The sequence below is a fragment of the Galeopterus variegatus genome, unplaced genomic scaffold, assembly GCF_000696425.1.
Source record: "Galeopterus variegatus unplaced genomic scaffold, G_variegatus-3.0.2 Scaffold454, whole genome shotgun sequence".
In the NCBI taxonomy this organism is placed as follows: Eukaryota; Metazoa; Chordata; class Mammalia; order Dermoptera; family Cynocephalidae; genus Galeopterus; species Galeopterus variegatus.
Genome location: NW_007726565.1, coordinates 158,645 through 178,004, shown reverse-complemented (window position 1 = coordinate 178,004; position 19,360 = coordinate 158,645). Strand labels below are relative to the sequence as shown.

At 52.8% G+C, this 19,360-nt stretch overlaps 2 protein-coding genes across 2 annotated transcripts in view; one reads left to right on the top strand and one right to left on the bottom strand.

Moving 5' to 3' along the window:
* LOC103587490 (selenoprotein O) overlaps positions 1–16,150 on the top strand; it is a 21,454-nt gene extending 5,304 nt beyond the window's left edge. Inside the window, exons 5-13 of the mRNA XM_008568963.1 lie at positions 2–54; positions 5,598–5,801; positions 7,236–7,416; positions 9,030–9,160; positions 9,700–9,980; positions 14,259–14,409; positions 15,118–15,303; positions 15,431–15,587; positions 15,666–16,150. Coding sequence (XP_008567185.1) covers positions 2–54; positions 5,598–5,801; positions 7,236–7,416; positions 9,030–9,160; positions 9,700–9,980; positions 14,259–14,409; positions 15,118–15,303; positions 15,431–15,587; positions 15,666–15,830 — 1,509 coding nt within the window. The 3' untranslated portion in view covers positions 15,831–16,150. The remainder of the gene's footprint in view (position 1; positions 55–5,597; positions 5,802–7,235; positions 7,417–9,029; positions 9,161–9,699; positions 9,981–14,258; positions 14,410–15,117; positions 15,304–15,430; positions 15,588–15,665) is intronic.
* A 4-nt stretch (positions 16,151–16,154) lies between these two features.
* The window catches only part of TUBGCP6 (tubulin, gamma complex associated protein 6), a 23,106-nt gene continuing 19,900 nt past the window's right edge, over positions 16,155–19,360 (bottom strand). The window contains exons 16-25 of the mRNA XM_008568945.1: positions 18,614–19,360; positions 18,327–18,385; positions 18,054–18,192; positions 17,795–17,963; positions 17,575–17,716; positions 17,197–17,391; positions 16,987–17,119; positions 16,700–16,913; positions 16,425–16,624; positions 16,155–16,324 (exon numbers count right to left, since the gene is read on the bottom strand). The exon at positions 18,614–19,360 is cut by the window's right edge and continues 1,177 nt beyond it. Of these exons, the coding sequence (XP_008567167.1) occupies positions 16,233–16,324; positions 16,425–16,624; positions 16,700–16,913; positions 16,987–17,119; positions 17,197–17,391; positions 17,575–17,716; positions 17,795–17,963; positions 18,054–18,192; positions 18,327–18,385; positions 18,614–19,360 (2,090 nt within the window). The 3' untranslated portion in view covers positions 16,155–16,232. The remainder of the gene's footprint in view (positions 16,325–16,424; positions 16,625–16,699; positions 16,914–16,986; positions 17,120–17,196; positions 17,392–17,574; positions 17,717–17,794; positions 17,964–18,053; positions 18,193–18,326; positions 18,386–18,613) is intronic.

The following is a 19,360-nucleotide window of genomic DNA, read 5'->3' as shown; positions in this document are numbered from 1 at the left end:
CGGCGAGCGATGGGAGCTGCAGCTCAAGGGCGCCGGCCCCACGCCCTTCTCCAGGTGGGCGCGGGGACGCGGGAGCGCGGGGGGTTGGGGGCAGCGGGGGCGGCCCGAGGGCTGCGGACGGTGCTCGCGCTCTTCGGGGTCATCCAAGCAGGACGCGCGCGGCTTACGGTCAGCCCGTGCGGGCCGGGTCCACGCAGCCTCGCGGGCGGCCTTAGCCTCCTCTGGTCGCTGGTCCAGTCCGCTTCCCGCCCCCGCGGGCCGGCTTGTCCTGTGAGCATCTTTAAACGTTGTGTTTTCATTTTGGAATCTCTTTGGGGGCACGGTTTCCTGTCAGGACGCTCTTTGTATTTGAAGACTTGAGTTTTTAAGTCAGTGCTTTCAGAACTGAGGTCTGCTAGAATGTTTTTTCCTTTAAAAAGAAGGGTCCACCCCGTGTGTCCGGGGATCCCTGGCCTCAGCAGTTCACCAAGTCTTCAGGCTGAAGTCCGAAGTAGCTGGGAGAAGTGAAGGATTTGTACAATGAAAACTACAAAACAATGCTGAAAGGAATTAAAGAAAATGTAAATAAATGGAAACATGTTTGTGGATTGGACGACATATTATTGTTAAAACATCCTTACCACCCAGAGTGATCTACAGATTCAGTGCATCCCTATCAAAATCCCAATGACGTTTTTTGCAGAAATAGAAAAACCCATTCTAATATTCACATGAAATCTTAAGGGACCCGGAATAGGCAAAACAATCTTGAAAAAGAACAAAGCTGGAGGACTCACACTTCCTGGTTCCAGAACTTACTACAAAGCTATAGTAATAGTAATCAAAACAGTGTGGCACTGGCATAAGGACAGGCATATGAACCGCTGAAATAGTCCAGATAAGCACTTGCATAAATGGTCGAACGATTTTTGACAAGGGTGCCGAGACCATTCCATAGGGAAAGAACAAATTATTCAGTACATGGTGCTGGGAAGACTGGATGTTCACACGCAAAAGAATGAAGCTGGACCTTTTCCTTACACCATATGCAAAAATTAAAATAGATCAAACACGTAAACTTAAGAGCTAGAACAATACAACTTTTAGAAGAAAACACAGGCCAAAGTCTTTACTACGTTGGATTTGGCAGTGGTTTCTTGGGTATAACACTGAAAGTTCAGGCATCAAAAGGAAAATTGGACTACATGAAAATTAAAGATTTTTATGCATAAAAAGATACTCTCAACATAGTTAAAAGGGTCTGGCCGATTAGCTCACCAGGTAGACCATGGCACTGATAACACCAAGGTCAAGGGTTTGGATCCCTGTACTGGCCAGCTGCCCAAAAATTAAAAAAAAAAAAAAATAGTAGAAAGGCACCCCACAGAATGGGAGAAAATATTTTCTAGTGGTGTGTAATAGTGCTAGGCATCTATAATTAACAATTTTATGTTCTCAAGTGGCTAAAAGAGAGGAGCTCAAATGTTCTCATCCCAAAGAAATGAAGTTTTGCAATGATGAATATGCTACCTACCCTATTTTTTTTTTTTTCTTTTTTGGCTACTGGCCGATGTGGGGTCCGAACCCTTGACCTTGGTTCTTGCTGTTGACAACACTGCACTTTAACCAAGTGAGCCAACCGGCCATAATTACCTGGACTTTATCATCACAAATTGTATATACATATTGAAATATAACTCTGTACCTCCTAAATATGTACAATCAATATGTGTGAGTTAGAAAAAATTAATTCCACTAGAATAAAATAAGATTAAGATGCAGAAAATATAGAGAAGTGGTAAAACTCAACAACAAAAAACCCAACTCAAAAATAGACAAAGATAGGGGCCAGCCGGTGGCTCACTCGGGAGAGTGCGGTGCTGATAACACCAAGGCCCCGGGTTCGGATCCCATTTAGGGATGGCCGGTTGCTCACTGGGTGAGTGTGGTGCTGACAACACCAAGCCAAGGGTTAAGATCCCCTTACCGGTCATCTTTAAAAAAATAAAAATAGACAAAGAACTTTCCAAAGAAGATATATAAATAGCCAACAAACACATAAAAAGGTGGTCAGTGTCACTAATCATTAGGGAAATGCAAACCACATCTACAATGAGATAACGCCTCATACCCATTAGGATGGCTACTATCAAATAAACAGTAAATTTGGGCTGGTTTGTTAGCTCACTCGGGTAGACCATGGTGTTGATAACACCAAGGTCAAGGGTTCGGATCCCCACACCGCTGGCCACCAAAGAAACCAGTAGATGTTGGTGAGGATGTGGAAAAGTTGGAACCCTTGTGTACTGTTGGTGAGCAAGTTAAGTACAGCCACTGTGGAAGACAATATGGTGGTTCCCAGACCATTAAAATGAAATGACCACGTGGTCCCGTAATTCCACTTTTGGATATACACCCAAAAGAACTGAGAGCAGGGTCTCAACATTTGTACACCGTGTTCACTGCAGCATTATTCACAATAGCTAAAATGTAGTAGCAACCCAAGTGTCCGCAGGATGAATGGATACACAAAATGTGGTATACACAGGGGTCTTCAGAAAGTTTGTGGAAAGAGGGCTGGCCCGTTAGCTCAGTTGGTTAGAGCATAGTGGGGTTTTTTGTTCTTTCGTTTTTTTTAAAGATGACCGGTCAGGGGATCTTAACCCTTGACTTGGTGTTGTCAGCACCACGCTCACCCAGTGAGCTAACCGGCCATCCCTATATGGGATCCGAACCCAGGGCCTTGGTGTTATCAGCACTGCACTCTCCCAAGTGAGCCACGGGCCGGCCCTTCCATGAACTTTTTGAAGTAACATATTTAAAAAAGGAAATTCTGCAAATGCTACAACCTGGATGGACATGCTAAGTGAGATAAGCTAGACAAAAAAGACACACACTGGACGGTTCCACCTGTACGAATGACTTAGAGTAATCAAAATCCATAGACAGTAAGAATGGTGGTTACCAGCAACGGGGAGGAGGGGGATGGAGAGTTATTTAATGGGTATAGAGTTTCAGTTTCACAAGACAAAATGATTTCTGTAAATTGAGGGTGGTAATGGTTGTACAACATGAATATATTTAATACTACTGGTCTGTACACTTAAAAATAGTTAAGATGGTAAGTTTTAAGTTTTGTGTATTTTGCCACAATAAAAAAAATTGAAAAGGGGAGGAGTCATTAGATCCTTACTCAGGCCCCACATACCCCTATATTCTGGGGTCCCTGGCCTCAGCCGTTCGCCAGGACTTGAGGCTGCAGTCTGAAGTGGCTGTGAGTGGCCTGAGACCAGTGCTGCTGGAGCCCAAGGTGTGGGTTTTGGAGATGGGCAGGTGGCTTCTTGCCTGTGCCCCTTGCCTGCTGTGGGTGTTGGGGCTCAGGACCTCTCCTGTCAGGCACAGAGGTCAGGTCTATACCTGGGCACCTAAGTCCATACCAGGGCATTAGTCCTGGTGCAGAGAAGGGACTATTGTCCAGTGGGCCCTGTGGGGCAGGGCCGCCCTGGGAAGCCTGTTGCTCCTGCTGTGTAATCTCTTTCAGTTCTGGCTTCTGCTTTGGGAACCTTGCCCTGGGCAAGAATACAGGCTGCGTGTTTTCAGGATTGTTTTTACCAGAGTCAAGATTAGCTTGGGCTGTGTTGGCTTAGCTGGGCTAAGGAGCAATTACCACAGCCAGGGAGGATGGAGTGACTTTGAGAATGGATTACCTTGGCCTTTCAGGCCCTGGCAGTTTCTCAAACAGTTTGGGATGTGTAGTGGATTGAATTATGTACCCCCCAAACTCCCTGAAGCTTTAATTGTGTCCCCCAAGCTTCATGTATTAGAAACTTAGCCCCCGCTGTGACTGTTAAGAGGGTGGGAAATCCTATTATGGTAACTGAAAGGTGGAGCCTTGAAGAGGTGATTGGATGGTAGGACCACGCAGTAGTGAGTGGATTAAAAATGGTGGTCAGGGTGTGGTTCTGAGGGCTTTAAAAGGGCAGCACAAAGAGGCTCTCTCTCTGCTCTCTCTGCTTCCACCATCTTGTAATGTGAGACCCCTGGGTCACTGTTGCCACCACCAGATGGACTTTGAACTTCCCAGCCTCAGAAACTGTAAGCAATAAGTTTTGTTTTCTTTATAAATCACCCAGATGCAAGTATTTTGTTACAAGCAACAAAAATGGACTAATACAGGATGGGACAGCAGGGGAGCGGGCAGGACTGCAGGTCCCTTTTACGTGCCGGCCAGACCAGGTGTCCAGAGGTGTCACTCACACTTGAGGTGAGCCTGCGCCTCCCAGCCCCACTCCACAGGCCTGTGGGGAGCAGGTGCACCTGGGCACCTTCGCGCAGCCTTGGTGTTCAGATGAGGCGGAGGTTGTCCTTATCGTCTCCCATGTGATTTTGTCCTTTTGAGAGAACTTTCTAAGCTATTGCAGGTGCCACGTCCCTGCGTGGCCTGTCCAGGCTCAGGACGGCCCGGCATGCAGCAGCTCCAGGCTCGCTATGTCGGTTTCTTTGGATACCAGCTGGGGGCCCTTGGAGGCTGTGTCCAGGCCTCCTGCCCTACAGAAGGGGGTGTGGACACCACTCCCCCAGGCCAGCCACGCTGCTGTGTTGCCACCACTTTCCTTTTTATATTCTGTATTTTAAAAAAATAGTAATGGAGGCTCAGTGTGTTTTAAAAAATGCTGGGACGGGCCCATGACTCACTCGGGAGAGCGTGGTGCTGATAACACCAAGGCCACGGGTTCGGATCCCACATAGGGATGGCCGGTTGGCTCACTGGCTGAGCATGGTGCTGACAACACCAAGGCAAGAGTTAAGATCCCCTTACCGGTTTTTTTTTTTTTTTTTTTTTAAATAAAATATAAAAAAATAAAATGCTCAAGCCATACAAGACCATCCAAAGTAAAATGTGATTCTGCCCCAGCTGGTTCTCCAAGCCTGGACCTGCAGAACTGCAGATGCGGCTGCGGCACACGCAGCTCTGCCCCCTGTGATGATGCTCTCAGCCGTGTGTGCTGTTCTGCAGCCTCCTCCTCTTCCTGCCCCGTCCACTCCTCTTGCGCTGTCCTTTGACGCTGTGCCCTGAGCTGACCTGCCGTCCCCTCCCTGTGGCACTCGGTCACACCCACTCTGTTCCCTCATCTCTGGGAACAGGGACAGAGAGCATTGCCTTCTCTAATGAGCACGTGCTTTTGTATCCACTTTCTCATGTATTTTCAGTTTTTTCTCTGCTACAAATAATGCTGGTTTGAACGTGTGTGCTACTGTAAAGTATTTTTGTAAAGTACATTCATAAAAGCAACTGCAGATTCGAGAGTGCGCTTGAGCTGCTGGGTCTTCTGGGAGGTTCTGGAAGCCGTGCCGTCCACAGCACACGCAGCCTCCACTGCAGGCCAGGTGCTCGGCTGTGCGGATGCCAGACCCGGCGGCACTGGGGGCTTATGAGTCTCTGGTATCAACTGAAATGGACTTTCTTTACAGTGATGTTAGAGCTGCTAAAGAGTTGTTGTTTTTTTAAAAGCTGTTAGGGTGCTTTTTTTTCCACTCTTTCCCATTTGCTGGCTTGGATCTTGGTGTTGAAGGGACACTTGCCCGACCGGCACAATGTACCCTGTGTTTGATTTCAGACAGGCTGACGGTCGCAAAGTCCTGCGGTCGAGCATCCGTGAGTTCCTGTGCAGCGAAGCCATGTTCCACCTGGGGATCCCCACCACACGGGCCGGGGCCTGCGTCACGTCCGAGTCCACAGTGGTGCGCGATGTGTTCTATGATGGTAATCCAAAATATGAAAAATGCACGGTTGTGTTGCGTATAGCTTCCACTTTCCTAAGGTAATGCCGGGGTCCTTTAGGCCTGTCTACGTGTGCTTGCTTCTAGGGTCATAGGAGACTTGTGCTTATGCAGCTGAAATGTCTAGTAGAAGCAAACTACCGTGGTCACAGCACCTGGGCTGTGTTTAGGACCTGGCCCCTGGCCTCTTGGAAAGTCGAGCCTGTCCCTAGAGCAGGCTCATAGCACACTGTTCCTGAAGTAGACACTTCACACCTACTAGGAGGCATTTGCAGTGAGAGGCACTTGGTGTTTTCTGGGTCGGGTCCCATCCTGTGTGCAGACAGTTGTGCTGAGCCCCTCCTGTCCGTGCCCCTGTCCAGGCCCTTGTCATGGCCACAAGAAATGGGGAGAGGCAGCGGCAGCAAGGGGCACCAGCAGAGGGTCCCTGAGTGGTGCTTCCTGGCGGGAGGTTTCTGGAAAGGTGCATGCACAGAGCTGCTGCCTGTGTTTATGACAAGGAAATGGCCTTGCTGAGTGTCACTGTGAGCAAACAGACTGTCATACGCCTGGTGTGTTCCAGTTTGCTGTAGTCATCCTTTCTGGTGGTCCAGTCACTCATGGGTTAGGGGTCTTTCTGGTGGGCTCCTGTCTTTGGGGAACCTATCAGTCTTGGTATCACCTTGCCGTCTGGCTTCCAGTGCTTTTTCATTCCTGATTACCTGAACCTAGCGTTGTTAGGAGGTGGCCATGGCAACCTGTGGTTCTCCTGTCCTGCAGGGCCAGGCTGGCCATTTCCCTGGTGACTGCCAGCTGCCCATGCCTGAGGCAGCCTGTGTCAGTCTCTCGTTTTTCTTATCCTCTCCCCTGGAGGCTGGGAAGGATCCAGGGCAGAGACCTGCCTCACGAGGAGACCCTTATCCACAGTGGCACTATTGACACTTTGACGGGGAACATCCTATGGGTCGTATGACGTTTAGCAACACCCCTGGCGTCTGCCCGCCAATTGCCAGTAGAACCACAGTTGTGACAATGAAAAATCTCCAGACGTTGTCTGATATTCCCTGGGGGACAGTCGCTCTGGTTGAGAACCACTCCTGATAGCTCACAGACCCTGCTTGCCGCCCATGTCCCCACCTGAGGATGCTGGTGACAGGCTGCAGCCCGCAGTGTGGGAGGACGTGCACAGGACCCTCTGTGAGGAGTTGGGCACGGCGGCTTCTGGGCCCCGTGGGCCTCCTGTGCACATGTCCCAGGCTGTGGGAACGGGGCCTCGGTCAGTGGCTGGAGGTTGGCCAAAGGTGAGCCATGTCTGTATTCATGTTATTTAAAGCCCAGTTACGTTCTCATTGCTTGTGGGGTTTTGTTTCCATTGAGGTGCTGGATTCCTGCCAGGGGGCTACGGGATCCAGTAGCCACAACTTCTTTCTTTTTTCTTTTCTCACAAGGGGCTGCGGTTGTGTATGACCTGTTGAAAACTCGGGTTTTCCCTCCAGGTTTGGATCCTTTGAAATTTTCAAGTCTGCCGACGAGCACACAGGGCGGGCGGGCCCCAGCGTGGGAAGGAATGACATTCGCGTGCAGATGCTTGACTATGTGGTTGGCTCTTTCTACCCCGAAGTCCAGGCCGCCCACGGCAGCGACCGCGTGCAGAGGAACGCCGCCTTCTTCCGGGAGGTAGGTGGGCCGCGTGCTGCCCTCCCTGTGGCAGCGCTAGGTGACCCCACCTGCTTCTAAGCATGGTGTTGGCCGGTGGACCAAGGCTTTCACCCAATGTCCCTTCTCTGTCCACAAACCCTATCCCTTCCCTCAGACTTGGGGGTGGGCCGTGAGCGTGTCATCCAGGCTTTGACCAGGGCTGACTTCCACAAACACTTTGCTGAGGCTTAGGGTCCTGAGGCAAACCCAAAACTCACTGTGATTCAGCAGCACCACGGGGCCTGTTTGTGTTTGCCCTCATGCCGGGAGCACCTGCGGGTCCCAGTGGGGTCTTAGCCAGCGGGAGGGAAGGAGTTGGCTCAGGTGGATGTGCTGATGGGTGCTGGGTGCCTCCCACATGGGTCGATGCCCCAGAGCAGCCAGCCCCATGTCTACATTTTGGGAGACACTGTCTACGCAACTGGTTCTGGGTTCACCCCCAGAACTGTCAGATGTGGCCCTGCATCTCACGGATAATGCACTGTCCCACACGACCAGTTGATGTCATCACAGGACATCCTGAGTGCGGTGGGACTCAGGGCTGCCAACATCAGTAGGTGAAGGAGGAAGGGTCAAGCCGAGTTGGAGTGCAGGGAGGGTGGGCCACAGGTCTCCTCTGAGGGGGAGTCAGATACCCCCATGTGGAGCAGCTGCAGCTGGGGCCTGATGCAGAGCTTTGCTGCCCTGTGGCTGCAGAGCCCAAGGGACAGCAGACATAGGACCAGCAGGTGTCTCCGGAGCTCCATCCTCCTCCAGGTCACTCCTCTATTCCCTCATTGGCGACACTCTGTGGTCACATGACAGGGCCTCACGCTTCTGTGCAGATGTGGATGGGTGGTCCAAGCAGGTCGCTCTGCCTCTCTGAGTCTTTCTGTCAGTGAGGCCAGGACAGTGCTGCCCCATTCCTGGGCGTGGCCTCGCGTGAGGTGAGGTGTGTGCAGCGTACGTGCCCTGCATGGGCAGTGGTGTTGGTGGGCACTGGGCACCAGGGGCTCTCAGGGGCACCTGGCATCTTGCAGGACTCCTGGTCTCCCTGTTGATTGGTGCCTGCACCTGAGGCCACGTTGGTGCTGGGCTTCGTAGGGGCTGCTGTCTGGTTGGGGGATTGGGTGAGCAGCAGGGTTGGCAACTGGACCCTGGCCCTGGTGGCACCCACGGTGGAGATAGCCCTGGACCTGGGGCAGGTTTTGTCCAACACTGTGGTAGCTTCCTTGTTTCCACGGTGTCTTCCTACTGGGTCTGAATCTTGGGAATGTCAGGCTTCCCTGATTTTTCTGGTTTGGGTAAAAGCCAAAATTTGTGAGCACATCAAAGAATAGATGGTGCACACGGTGATTAGATACCAGCTCACCCAAAATACTCCTCCTCCTAAAATATTTGTACGTGTCCTCCCCTGTGGGTGAGGAGATTGCAGAGGACACTGGAACAGAAATCCCACAGAAGTCACCAGAGAGCAAGAACCACGCAGAGAAGTGCAGCTGGTTTCAGGGAGGGGGTGGGTTGGCAGCTGGACTCGCTGTGGGACGAGTGAGGGCAGGTGGGGCTGGGCAGGGGCTCAGAGGAGGAAGCAGCCAGCACCTGTCCTGCCCCAGGTGACCCGCCGCACAGCCCGGATGGTGGCAGAGTGGCAGTGTGTGGGCTTCTGCCACGGCGTGCTCAACACCGACAACATGAGCATCGTGGGGCTCACCATCGACTATGGGCCCTTCGGCTTCCTGGACAGGTGAGTGGCCCTAGGGCCCGATGGTGCAGGTGGTGGGCCTCATGCCGTCTGCAGCCAACCCAGAAACTGGTCCCTGGGAGGGGCAGAGACACCCGTGGCTCAGGGACCATTGGGGATGTCTAGCCTTCAGGCATGAGGCTGCTCCTGTAAGGTCTTTTTTCAGTAGTCAGTTCCTGACAGTGCCTGGTCGGCCATTCCTGGAAGCAGAAACCCCTGGAGGGTTTCGAGCACAGTACCAGGGGCTGTCTTAGCACTATAAAAGGGGTCCCTCCTGCAGGCTGAAAACAGATTGAAGGGGTTGGGGTGGTAACAGGCCTCTCCAGAGGGGGCAGCGCCAAGGAGTGTGGCTTCCTCTAAAGCTCGAGGTGGAGCTAATGTCTGGTGGCTGTTGGTACTTACACAGGAGAGAGTCGCAGGCAACTCCACGGTCCTTGACCTGAGCCTGTGGGGACAGGGCAGGAGAGCAGCGGCTACCCCCAAGGGGCCTGCATTGTCCCCTCGGTGTGTACCCTGAGGCAGCTCTCTTGCCTGTGTGGCAGATACGACCCCGACCACGTGTGTAATGCCTCCGACAACACTGGGCGCTATGCATACAGCAGGCAGCCCGAGGTGTGCAAGTGGAACCTGCAGAAGCTGGCCGAAGCTCTGGAGCCCGAGCTGCCCCGCGAGCTGGGCGAGGCCATCCTGGCCGAGGAGTTTGATACCGAGTTCCAAAGGCACTACCTGCAGAAGATGCGCAAGAAGCTGGGCCTTGTGCGAGTGGAGCAGGAGGAGGACACGGCGCTGGTGGTCAAGCTCCTGCAGACCATGCACCTGACTGGTGAGCCGGGGGTTCAGTGTTTTTATTGTGGTTTAATATGCAATTTACCAGCTCAGTGGCACTGAGCACATTCACGTTGTTGTACAACGTCACCACTGTTCTTCTGCAGAACTTTTCCTCCTCCCAAATAGAAACTCTGTGTCTGTTAAACAGCAACTCCCCCACCGCTCCCCCAGCCCTGGCAGGCACCACTGATTCTGTGTGACTGCTCTAGGGACCTCATATGAGTGAGGTCATCATACAGTATTCATCCTTTCCTGACTGGCTTATGTCACTTAGTGTCCTCAAGGTTCATCCACCTTTTATTTTTAGCATGTGTCAGTTTCCTGTCTTTTTAAGGCTCCACTGTGTGAATGGATCACATTTTGCTAATCATCTTGCGGTGCACACGTGGGCTGTTCTCATTGCTGGGCCGCTGTGTATGATGCTGCTGTGAAACAAACACGCACGTGTCTGTGTGATCCCTGCTTCCAGTTCTTTTCGGTATACAGTTAGTGGGATTGCTGGATCTTATGTCTAACTCGCCTAATTGCTCTGGCTAGAACTTCTAGTACTGTGTTGAATAGAAGTGGTGACACTGGGTGTTTTTGTCTTGTCTCTGATCTTAGGGGAAAGCTTTGTCTCTCACCGTTGAGTACAATGTTAGTTGTGGGGTTTTTTATATATGGCTTTTATCAAGTTAAGGAAGTTTGTTTTTACCATGAAAGGCTGTGGATTTTGTGAAGTGGTTTTTCCTGCAGCAGTTGAGATCATCATGTGGTTTTTTTATTTCTTCATATTTCCTTGCATTCTGGGGATAAATCCTACTTGGTCGTGATGGATAATCATTTTAACATACTGCTGAGTTCCCTTTGCTGAGGATTTTTGTGTCTGTGCTCATAGGGATATTGGCCTGAAGTTTTCTTTTCTCGTAGTGTGTTTGGCTTTGATATTGAGGCAATGCAGCCTCACAGGATGAGTTAGGAGGTGTTTCCCCCTCTTCTGTTTTTGCAGAAAAGTTTGAGGATTGGTATTAGGTTTTAAATGTTTAGTAGAATTCACCAGTGCAGCCATCTGGTCCTGGCCTTTTCTCTGTTGGGAAGTGTTTGATTACAGATCAACCTCCTGACATGTTATAGGTCTATTTAGATTTTCTGTTTCTTCTTGAATGAGTTTTGGTAATTTGTGTGTTTACGAATTTGTCCGTGATGTCTAGGTTATCGGATTTTGGCATAAAATTTTTCACAGCATTTTTTTTCATTGTGGTAAGAACACTTAACATGGATCTACTGTCTGAATACGTTCTTAGGTGTGCAGTATTGACTGTAGGTACAGTGTTGCACAGCCAGTCTCTGGAGCTTCTTCCCTTGCTCTATGGAAACTCTGTGCCTGTTGATCAGTGGCCTCGCATCCCCCTGCAGCCCCTGGTAAGCGCCACTCGCTGATTCTGTGCATCTGACTGCTCTTGCGACGTCATGTAAGTAGAATCACACAGTCTGTCTTTCATAGTATTCTCTTATAGTCCTTTTGCCTATATAATCAGTGTAATGTCCCCACTTTCATTTCTGATTTTAGTTATGTCTTTTCTTTTTCTCAGTCTAGCTAAAAGTTTGTTTTTTGCCAGCTATTCAGAGAACCAACTCTCGATTTCATTGATTTTCTCCTTTCTCTATTATTTTTCTCTTCTGTATTTCATTGTCTCCCTCTATGATTTCCTTCCCTTCTGCTAACTTTGGTCTTATTTTAATCTTTTTCTAGTTCCTTAGGTGTAAAGTTAGGTTGCTGATTTGAGACCATTTTTTTTGGAAATGAACTTTATGTTCTTTTATTATTTTTTTTTAGTAAGTACATTCTAAGATGTTGGGAGGGCGGGGCTGGCCCGGTGGGGGGTGGGGCAGGGCTAAGGCCCTTAACCCCCATCTCAGGACCCCAGTGGCTTCTAGCTCCTTCCCTGGCCGGGTTGTGGTGGGTGGTGGGTGGTGGGTGGGGCCAAAACCCACAGCCTGTCATCTCCTTGAGATCTTTTTTAATGTAGGCATTCACAGCTATACATTCCGAGCTGTTTTTGTTGTATCCCATAACCTGAAACTACAAGAAACTAGGCCCTGTGGAATATATTTGCTTTATAGTATACTTCACAGCAAAGAACAGCAAATAAATGATGTGGGAATTAGGAGGATAAGGAGTAAAGAAAAAAAATTTTTTTTTTTTTAAAAGATGACCGGTAAGGGGATCTTAACCCTTGACTTGGTGTTGTCAGCACCACGCTCAGCCAGTGAGCAAACCGGCCATCCCTACATGGGATCCGAACCCGGGGCCTTGGTGTTATCAGCACCACACTCTCCCGAGTGAGCCACGCGCCGGCCCATATCCCATAAATTTTGATATGTTGTGTGTTTGTTCTCATACATCTCTAAGTATTTTCTAATTTCCCTTGTGATTTCTTTGTTTTTTTGGCAGCTGGCCGGTACAGGGATCCAAACCCATGCCCTTGGTGTTACCAGCTGATAGAGGTTGGATGTGTTGTCCCCCCAAAACTCATGTGGAAATCTGATCCCCAGTGTGACCATTTTGGAAGCTTTTTGAGCCAAGGGGGCAGATCCCTCATAAATGGATTAATGCTCTCCCTAGGTGGGGAGATTTCCCGCGAGAGCTGGTTGTTGAGACCCTGGCACCTTCTCTCTCTCTCGATTTCTCTCGCCATGTGATCTGCTTGTACCCACCGGCTGCTGCCATTTTCCACCATGAGTAGAAGCAGCCTGAGGCCCATGCCAGATGCAGCTGTCCCAGAATTGTGAGCCAAATAAACCTCTGTTCTTTATAGATTACCCGGTCACAGGTATTTCTGTTATAGCAACACAAACTAATAAACTGGCCAGCCCTGTGATTTCTTTTTGGACCCACTGGTTGACTAAGCATGTGGTATTTAATTTTTGCATTATTCATGAATTTTCTAGTTTTTTTCTCCTTAACATGAAATCTACTTCCTTAAATTTTTTTTTTTTGTCTTTTTTGTGACCGGTAAGGGGATCGCAACCCTTGGTGTGGTGTCGCCCACACTGCGCTCAATAGGATCCGAACCCGCGGCGGGAGCGCCACTGCACTCCCAGCACCGTACTCTCCCGAGTGCGCCATGGGGCCGGCCCTACTCCCTTAAATTTGTAAGTGTACAAATTTTTAAGTGGTTTCTGGCTTCGTTCCATTGTGGTTGGAGAATACCAGTGTTTTCAAATTAAGACGTCTTTTGTGGCCTAATGTATGGTCTGTCCTGGAGAACGTCCTACAGAAGACTCTGCTCTGCTCTTATTGGATGTTCTTTATATGTCTCTTTGGCCTAACTCGTTTATCCCATTAAGTTCTCTGTTTCCTTACTGATCCTGTCTAGGTGTTCAGTCCATGATTGAAAGTGATGTATTAAGGTCTCCGGTTTTTACTATAGAACTGTTGTCTATTTCTTCCTTCAATCCTGTGAATATTTGCTTTGTACATTTTGGGGCTGTTTGGTGCATATAGTTATAATTTTTACATCTTCTTGATGAACTGACTCTTTTTATCAACATGTAATGCCTTCGTCTCTTGCAGCGGTCTTTGACGTACAGTCCGCTTTGTCTGAGGTCCATACAGCTGCCTGAGCTCTCTGTAGGTTTCCATTCTGTGGCGTATTTTCTTCCTCCTTTCACTTCCAATCTCTTTGTATCTCGAGTCTACAGCAGCTGTCTTGTACACAACATGGAGTTAAGTCATGTCTCTTTATCCATTCTGCCAACTGCCTCTGGATGGGAGAGGTCAGTCCGTTCACTTTGAAAGTAGTTACTGGTAAGGAGGTTCCTCTGCAGCCTGCTATTTCCTGGTATGTCTTGCACCTTTTTGTCCCTCATTTTCTCTATGACTGCCGCCTTTCGTGATCTGATTTTTTGATTTCCTTCTCATTTTCTTTTGTTTATTTTTAGATGTCTTTTTGGGGATAACCATGGTTACACGTGACAGTGTTTCACATGGACGATCTGTCGCATGTTGATCCCTGTGCCAGCAGTGTGGCAGTGGTGACTGATTATCGAGGGTTGGGTACCAGCCTCGGTGCCTTCTCGGTATTAACCCATTTCACAGATGACTTGCAGGTTCACACTGCTGTCCAAGCTGGGGGCAGATGGGGGAGCTGAGGAGTGGGCTGGTGAGGAGCAATCGAGAGTTCTAGGACCTGATGCTGGGTGCAGTCAGCCTGGTGCAGGCCGGTGCTGCAGAAGGAAGGAGCAGGTTTGGCGCCTGCTGCCCATCACCCTGAACAGCCTCGTCCTCCAGGTGCTGACTTTACCAACACCTTCTACCTGCTGAGCTCCTGCCCAGTGGAGCCAGAGTCACCAGACCTGTCTGAGTTCCTGGCCACACTGACCTCACAGTGCGCCTCCTTGGAGGAGCTAAAACTTGCCTTCCGACCCCAGATGGATCCCCGGTGAGTACTTGGGCCCTGCTTCCTTGGAATTCAGGAACACTCAGAAACAGAAGGTTTGGGGGAGTGTTAGACTTCACTGGCTGGGAGTACTTGGGGGCTGTCGGGTCCCATCTCTGTGACATTGGTCACAGAGAAAAAGACAGTGATGCTGACACAGGCTGGGAGACAGTGGTCTTCCCAGAACAGCTCTCTGGTGTACCCTGGAAAAGCTTATGAGCTCTCAGATTGCCAGGCAGACCATGCGTGCACAGCCCATCTCCCACCAGGACTAGCATGCCATGTTTGTAGAGTGCTGCCCGCGCTGAGGATAACACATGGGGGTGGTGTTTGTGACTTTTGATTAAAACAGACTGTGGTCATGGGGAATGGGATTGGGTGGGCAGGACGTGCTGAGCACGAAGTGCCTGCAACTGGGGAAGGGGGTGTCACAGCCCCTTGGGCCCTTCTGAAAACGAGAAGGGTCCAGCCCTGTTGTCACCACGGGAGGTGCTAACAGCGATGGCTGCCCCACAAACATTAAATTCTGGGGTTGGAGATTCTTGAGGGGAAATTGGCATTCAGTTAGGATGTGGGTGGAGACGCCCCTAACCCACCCCACTCAGCTTGCAGCACCTGCCTAGAGGCACGTTGGTGGGGCTCAAGGCTTCGGCCAGGGCAGCCGAGGCTGGCTGCAGCGCTGTTCATGCCGCCTCCTCCCCTTCCCTACAGGCAGCTCTCGATGATGCTGATGCTGGCACAGTCAAACCCACAGCTCTTTGCACTCTTGGGCACCCACGCAAACCTCACAAGGGAGCTGGAGCGTGTGGAGCAGCAGTCAAGGCTGGAGCAGCTGAGCCCAGCTCAGCTGCAGAGCAGGAACCAGGGCCACTGGACCACCTGGCTCCAGGAGTACAGGTAAGCCCTGCCGTGGGGCCTGGACCAGCTGTTTAGGGCCAGCTGGGGGGAGGTGGCTGCAGATGACCTCCAGTGGGGCACCCTGGGTTGCACCTACTGGGAAACACCAGCTGCGATGTGATTCTAGAGCCCGCCTAGACAAGGACAGGGAGGGTGTCAGCGACACGGCGGCCTGGCAGGTAGAGCGTATGCGTGTGATGCATAGCAACAACCCCAGGTACATCCTGCGGAACTACATTGCACAGAACGCCATCGCAGCCGCCGAGGATGGAGACTTCTCGGAGGCAAGCACACACCCGGTCCTGCTCTATCCTGGGGGTGGGGGATGGCCCAGACACCACTTCACCCTCGCTCTCCTTCAGGTGCGACGGGTGCTGAAGCTGCTGGAGGCCCCTTATCACAACCCTGGGGAAGCTGCCGAGGTCCCTGAGGCTACTGAGCCTGAGGGGGCCAGAGGGGCAGCTGGGGGGCAGCACTCCTACAGTAGCAAGCCCCCACTCTGGGCAGCGGAACTGTGTGTGACGTGATCCTCGTAACAGCCTCGGTGTCCTCCACATACCTGGAGTCTCCCGAGGCCCCCAAGTGCTGCTGAATGGTTGAGACAGTGCTGGGCCACCTTCCACGCCCAGGCAGCAAAGGCTGTGCCCTGCCACCTGTCTCTCCATGACGGCAGAGACGTCCAGTCAGCACCTGACCCGTCTCTGTCTGACACTTGACTTCTGCAGCCTGGCCCCGTGCACTACCCACCCTGTGATAAGCTGCCCCTCGTGGGGACAGGAACTCGCCCTCAGGCATATGGGTGATGCAGAGGGGGTCAGGCCCCTAAATAAAGCAGCTTCCTCAGGCCCATCTCAGTGTGGTCATTCTGCCCTTCTGCCCTGAGGGACGGGAGGACACCTTTATTACGCACTCGTCCCACAGAGCGGCCCTCAGGCATCCTGGTAGTAGTTGTTGAAGTTGATGCGTAGCAGGAAGTCCTCCAGGTGGGGCTGGTAGCCGCGGTTCACCAGCTTGGTCACCACTAGGGGGGTCAGTGAGTAGCTCAGGCTTCTGCCCGCAGTTGCACACCCCACCCTGGTTCTGCCCCCTGCAGCCCCTCCTGACCAGGGGTGGGGGCTCACCTTTGAAGAGGAAGTGGGAGTAGTACTTGAAGGTGTTGTAGGACTGCTGCATGAGGGCGAAATTGGGGTGCTCAGCACCCTGGGGGCCGCCAGTCGGGCCCCAGGCCTGGGAGATGAGCTGACTGCGGAACTTGAGCACGAGGCTGAAGATGCTGTGAATGATGTTCATGACGGGTGCCGCCTTCTCTGTCAGCAGACCCCTGTGGGGAGGGGGTGCTGCTGGGTGGGCTGTGCCTGACTATGGGCGTGTAGCCCCAGGAGCCCCGTGGCCTCACCTGAAGACGGCCTTGTGCAGGTACTCAGCATGGGCACGCTGGACCTCCTCGAGGTCACCCACCGCAGCCAGCCTGGCCCTAAACTCGCACCAGGTGACGTGCAAGATCTGGTTTGCTATATAGCCCTGGATGACCTTCACGAAATGCTGCATCTCATGCTTGAACAGCTGCAGCTGGCGGAACTGCACGGAGCTGGCTGTGTGGCTCACCAGGGCTGGCAAAGGGCAGAGGGTGAGCAGTGGCCTCGAACCACAGGGAGGGGCGGCTGGGGCCCAGACAGGCCTCACCTGTGCGCTTAAGGTGGAAACAGACATCCTTGAGTGTCCACATCATGAGCTTCAGCTGCAGCAGGAAGGAGAAGATGCCACTGTACTTGCTCAGGCAGCTCTCGGTGATGACAATGTTGAGGGGCCAGTCAACCTGCTCAGGAAGCCCAGCTTAGCACGCAGTCCCCGGACAACCCCCATGATGTGCCCAGGAAGAAGGCTGCTGCTGACCTTGTACCTGAGCTCCAGGCAGCTCAGCACATCCGGGGCGTTGGGGGCAAACACTTCAGGAAGGTACTTGAGGGCGAAGGAGAGGTTGGTAGCATGTGGGGCGTCCCCATGGAGGCTGTACTGCAGGGCCTTGCTCAGGATGGAGTTGAGGACCAGCGGGTTGAGCAACTCCCCTGGCGTCTGCCCGGCTCCAAGCTGAGGCAGGAAGGGACAACAGTCCTGAGTGCATGCCCAGCCACTTGGAGCTGCAGCTCCTCACTGGCCAGCACCCCACACCCCATGCCAGGCACTGTGGGGCATGTCCAGGTGGCCGCCTCCCCCTCCCCATGGGCTGCTCCTCTGCAGCCAGCCCACCCCCAGCCCCACGTCCAGGGTCACCTTCTCAAAGAGCAGGTCGCTGAGGGACTGAGCAAATTCGCCATCCTCCATCAATAGGAAGTGCCGCAGCGCCTCCAAGTGTGCCTCAAGGTGCAGCTCCACAAAGAAGAAGTCAACTGCGGCCTTGTTCACCAAGGAGATGCTGTGGGTGGGAGGGGGGGGTGGGAGTCAGGGCAGCAGGCAGGCTGGGGGTGTGCCTGGGTGGGCTGGGGGCACTCACTGGGCAGCCAGTGGGGCCGTGATGGAGCGTTTCATGAGCACGGGCAGCGTCAGCAGCTCACTCAGCTGCACTGCAGTCTCGTCCACGGCTGGCTGGACCTCAGGGTCCATGGGGAAGGCAAAAGCCCGGGGAAGCACCTGGTGCAGAAGGTGGGCAACGGGAGGCTCTGCTGCAGGGGATGAAATGGACTATCATTGGCACACAGGACGCACTGTCCCAGGGCTCCCACCTCAGCCGCCACTGTGGCTGTTCCACTCACACATGGACTCGTAGCTGTCCGGGTACTGCTCCAGGCGGTACTGCCTCGCCAGGCTTGCCAGGTAGGCCTGCTCCCCACTCCAGCACCGTGCCTCTGCCTCCTGGCCAGGGCCTGTGCTGCACTGGGCACCTGCACTTTCCTGAGAAGAGGCCAGTCTCAAAGACCTGGCCCCACAACTCAGCACATTGCTCCCCAGCTCCCCCCTTGTGTAGAGAAAGAAGGAAAAGGGCACATGAGATCCCCATGAGGTGACCCAAGCTGTGTCCATCTGACCTGTGAGTTCGGAGGCCAACTTGGAGAGAGGTCCTCAGTGTCCCCACTCCTCCCCGCGCCTGAGTGGGTACAAATGGACGGGAGGGACCATCAGGGCCAGGGCCTGCTGAGGGGACACAGCAGGGGTGGCCAGGCTCAGGCAGCACATCCCATGTCCCCGAGGACAGCAGCTTAGGCCCCAGTTGACAGACAAGAGCCCCAAGGGCAGCTTCACCTGCTGCCTCCTGCTCCCTGCCAGGCTCTGTGGGCCCCACAGCCCCACCTGGGACCACCTGCCCCGCTCTGACCTGGTTCCTTGGGGATGCTGTCTCCCAGAGTGTCCAGCCCAGTCACAGCAGAGGGCCAGGTCTGGAGGCTGTTCTCACTGTCTGAGCCTGGGGAGCAGGTGGAGGGAACCATTTCTGCAGGTGGCTGTGGCTCACGTTCCATGGCAGGGCTCTGAGCTGCCAGGCTAAGGCCTGACTGGGACATGAGGCCAGGGGGATTCTGGTGGGGCCTGAGTGTGCTGGGCTCAGCGTCCAATGAGAGCGCCCCCAGCGTTATGTGGGACTGAGAGGTGTGTCCACGAGCATCCCACTGTGGCAGCAAGGGAGCCACATCTGACACGTTCTCCCCAACCCTGATGCTGGCATCTGACACGTGTCCGTGGATGTTCCACCGTGGCCGGGAGGCAGCCACATCTGACACGTCCTTCCCAACCCTGATGCTGGCGTCTGACGCATGTCCGTGGATGTTCCACCGTGGCCGAGAGGGAGCCACGTCTGACACATTCTCCCCAACCCTGATGCTGGCATCTGAGACATGTCCATGGACGTTCCACCGTGGCCGAGAGGGAGCCACGTCTGACACGTTCTCCCCAACCCTGATGCTGGCATCTGACACGTGTCCATGGACGTTCCACCGTGGCCGAGAGGCAGCCACATCTGACACGTTCTCCCCAACCCTGATGCTGGCATCTGAGACATGTCCATGGACGTTCCACCGTGGCCGAGAGGGAGCCACATCTGACACGTTCTCCCCAACCCTGATGCTGG